Source organism: Zingiber officinale, chromosome 7A, assembly GCF_018446385.1.
Source record: "Zingiber officinale cultivar Zhangliang chromosome 7A, Zo_v1.1, whole genome shotgun sequence".
NCBI lineage: Eukaryota > Viridiplantae > Streptophyta > Magnoliopsida > Zingiberales > Zingiberaceae > Zingiber > Zingiber officinale.
Window position 1 is genome coordinate 3,912,197 of NC_055998.1, and position 4,041 is coordinate 3,916,237.

The following is a 4,041-nucleotide window of genomic DNA, read 5'->3' on the forward strand; positions in this document are numbered from 1 at the left end:
TAGTCACTAAATTTAATATATTGATAGTATCATATGATTGGCATTCAAAAAATAGTGGACAATAGGTGGCAATATATGCTTAAGCTATTCGAACGAAAATCCCTATAAAACTCGACGTGTTCGCTTTACACTGGTCCTTGTTTCGGATGGTCTCCATCCATTTAATGGTTCCATCACCATGTTATTTCGTTTAAGTTTTGGAATCTTGCTGTAAATGCATGACATGACGTTTTACAAAGTTACTAAAATTGATTTATTTGGTTCAGAAAAAAAAAAGATTAACACGTTAAATATTATATTTTATGTATTTTTTTAAAATATATATATAAACTAGCACATCACAGTTAGAATTGCGTAGAACTGAATCCTTCTTTTGCTCAACTGGCAGACAAAAACTAGTAACATAAGGCCAAAAGCAGTCAATGAAGATGACTTGTCTGGAATTGAAGATATATACTAACATTTAGAATTAACCCTGGTCTGTTGCATTCTCACAGTCAAAGGATTTGCAGCATCTTACATTACAAAACTGCAAGTTCATGTTTGAAAGGTTCCAATAAGAACAATGGTGGCAATTGTGGAAACAAACAGTAAGCATCAAGATGATGTTGGAAAAGCAATAGGCTTACTCTTTGGTCACCTGTCCCTTTGTGGAATGGCCATCACAGCCAACAATTGCTGGTATGAGTTTAAATATCCAACTTTTTTGGGACGATAGTGATGCCCGCATTATGCCAAAGCATTGAAGCAAATGACTGGTTCACAATCCATGCAATTGCCACAAGCCCGATAAATAATGTTTCCTCTCTAATTTGCTTGGTCGAGTGTATAATTTAGTTTAAAGTCCAACTAACAGATATATTTTGCCACTACTGGGTTATCTTCTTTAACTTATGGATGAGTAATTTAGTTTTTCTAACTCAAAAGCCAACAAATAGTTATATTTTCCATCCACTTCATTATCATAAAAATACTAACAAAGCTTTAAGCATATACAATTCTATCAATCAATACCGCGAGATATATAATTCGAAATGCAACAAAACTTGCTAGTAGAACTGACACTGGATGCAGCAATTGGAAAGCTTAGATGCATTTTCTCACCCATCTTTGCATCATATTGATCTCAAGCATTCATGTGGTTTTGAAAAATCCACTCACTGCATCGAAAATCCAACGGGAAACGTCTCTCTGGATGCCATGCTCGACAGTATCTCATCCATGAGCTGTGGATTTTGAGATCGTAGTTTCATATAAGATGGATTTATTCCTAACTGATTTTGCACAAACTGATTCTCACGCAATGATGGATTGAAGCCATTTGCTACTTCGCCGAGCTGATCTGCATCGACGATAACAGAGAGCTGGCACGGCAATGTGGGTGCCATGCCCAAGCTTGACTGTGAGGTAATAGTAGATGGTTGAGTTGATGGCGAAGGAGGCCTATTGTTATTGGGCAAATCGACAGTAGTAATGTCATGTATGCTGGATCTTCTCTTGTCTTTGCTGCCCGTGTTGAGCCTGATGAAGTACTTTTGTGCATGGCTTGCTACTTGAGTAGGAGTCCTGGTTATCACAAAATTTCGGGATATGTTTCTCCAATCTCCTTTGCCATACTTCTTAAGGCCGAGCAAAAACAACCTGAGAATTTTCACACAGAGTTCCCATCAGCCGAGATTATGTTCTGTTACTCGCAAGAACAACCTAAAGAAAGCTAGACAACTCGAAACAGATAAAAAGACAAGATCATGGAATTAGACTCTGTATGTAGTTGAAGAAGAAGAAGATGGGCATGACAAACAAGGAAGGGACTGAGCTTACTTGTGCTCATCTTCAGTCCAAGGGACTCCTTTTTTCCTCTCATGATCTGATCCCCTGATACACGATCGCTTGCCGGAGTTGCAGAACGAGTTATTCCATTCTTCAGAATCGTAACTGCTCTCCCAGTCGAGGGTAAAAGATGAAGCGCCGTAGTACTCGGGGCACGGGATCCGCCCGGCCTCGATATCGCTCACGTCGTCGACCAATTCACCGTAATGGTTCATCACATCTGCCACAGTCTTCCCCGGGATTAAAGACGCCACCTTCTCCCACCGGTCGGGGCTGTCGGCATCGACCTCCGCTAGGGCATCCTCGAACCGCTTGTTTTCGTCCGGCGTCCAACACGCGCTGCGGCGGCCGCCGTTGCTCTCCCGCCCGACGAACCAATTAGAGGAGTACGATTGCGGGCCCGTCTCCTTCTGCGGAAGCACATCCGCGCAATATCTTGTCATCATCCGGAGCTCCGCTGCCGAAACCCTTGGCCCCCCGACCACAAAATATGAACTTGACCACGATTTTTGAGAGCAAAAACTAACCAAGAGGCTTCTCAATTCACAAGAACTCGATCAGAAACTGGAGATAAGAACATATAAAAAAAAATCGAAACTCGGAAGCAGCACGCGTACCTGCCGAGAAAGGGACAACGACAGGAGAAGTGTGAGCGAGGAGATGACGCAAACAAAGAGGCGGAGGCAAAGATGCAACCTTTCCTTCTCCCTTGGCTTTCCTTCCCCCCTCGGAGAACTTTACTAGTATAAAGCAGTCAGAAAGTGGTAGATCTATGAATCCAGAAGTTCCAATCTTTCCACCCTCCCTTTTTTCCTCCTGGATTCTGTATTCTAATCCAAGTTTCCTGCCTTCAGAGATCTGAGGGAAAAGAACACAAACGGAGGTGAACCTGCTACGACTGGTTCTGGAAGCTTAAAATTTGTGGCCTCCCAATCGACTAAAGTGGAAAATTCTCCCCTTTGTTCCTTCATAAAGGCAGACCGGAGACCATTGCTATACCTCAAAGCTTATGCTTCCGATCATTCTCATTAACTCTTGCATTGGTTTATTTTTGTATCAGAAGCCTACAATGACAAACCATACAATGATATGATAGCAAGCTAACCTACTCGTTCTTGTTGTTTATTCAGTCACCCAACCACTGTTTTCTCACTCAGAGAGGAGAAACAATTTCCCCCTTCTGGTCCTGAGGCAATGAGTACTAGCCCATCTGCCCCTCTAATTCTTGTTTGTTTTTTTTTTGTTTGGCCTACTCGATCCAATCAAATGAGAATCTGACAGAAGTAAAGGGTAAATTATGAAGAGTGCGTTTTCCTTGATCTTCCGGTGATTGGAAGGCGGTTGGAATCACTGTCTGGTGCAGTTGATATGGACAACTGGTGAACATCCTGAGCTCCGTCAATTGTTTTATTTGTTTGTGTGACAATCTTCTGTTTTTACTGCTCTCTCTCAACCGCATCGCTCGAGAGCATTTTGTGAGGCTTGTCCCTAGTGTGTAGATGTGTCGAGCACCCATTCATGGCCATTGTGATTGTGAGACTTCAATTGAATAGGGAGGGATTTAGGTTTCGAGATTCCATTGGAGGACAGCTGCTGGTGCAGAATCGGCAGAGGGACATGGACGCAGTAGTTTAAATAGATTCGCGGTTTCACCTGTTCACTGCTCGCTAATATAGATATTCTTTTTTTGTTTACTTTTTCCAGTGCAGGATGATTTTAAATGATGAGATTAAATTCTTCTCGATAATTTTTTTATTATATGTATCATCATAAAAACATTAATGAAATGTGCCATGTATTTCTTGTTACACTTTAAAGGACTGGCTCGCCTATATTTCAAGAAATTTGTTGAATAGTACATGTTCTCTTTAAACATGACTGGCTCGCCTATATTTCAACTTTGTAATTATTTTCTAACTTTGGTTTTTAATTCTCTTTGACATGTTTTCTTTGTTTTATATGATTGTTTCACAACAATAATTGATAACTTTTTTGATTGTGTTTATAATCAAATATACATATAACTTTTAATTAGCAGTGATTTATTTGAATTAAATAGATCTGTACTAAGTTTTTAATTCATTATTATATATTGATCCTGTCTGAGTGTGAGTAGACGGACGCTGAAAAGATGACGCTCACGTTGACTGGATGTCGACTGAAGGTGATGCGGACCTCCAACGAGCTAAGCCTGCAACAACAAAGTTGTTA

The 4,041-nt window shown here is 40.8% G+C and overlaps 1 protein-coding gene across 1 annotated transcript; it reads right to left on the reverse strand.

The window, feature by feature from the left end:
* Positions 1 to 933: 933 nt before the first annotated feature.
* Positions 934 to 3,035, reverse strand: LOC122000795 (transcription factor DIVARICATA-like). The gene is made up of 3 exons (XM_042555255.1): positions 2,448 to 3,035; positions 1,822 to 2,364; positions 934 to 1,641 (listed from the first exon to the last, which is right to left on the reverse strand). The coding sequence occupies exons 2-3, from the start codon at positions 2,274 to 2,276 to the stop codon at positions 1,158 to 1,160; spliced, it is 939 nt and encodes a 312-aa protein (XP_042411189.1). The 5' UTR covers positions 2,277 to 2,364; positions 2,448 to 3,035; the 3' UTR covers positions 934 to 1,157.
* Positions 3,036 to 4,041: the final 1,006 nt, after the last annotated feature.

What these genes read in the sequence shown, in the direction of transcription:
- LOC122000795 (XM_042555255.1), bottom strand. Translation starts at nt 2,276, where the DNA reads ATGATGACAAGATATTGCGCGGATGTGCTTCCGCAGAAGGAGACGGGC. An exon ending in TGGACTGAAGATGAGCACAA is followed by an intron (nt 1,642 to 1,821) that starts GTAAGCTCAGTC and finishes GAAAATTCTCAG; the next exon opens with GTTGTTTTTGCTCGGCCTTA.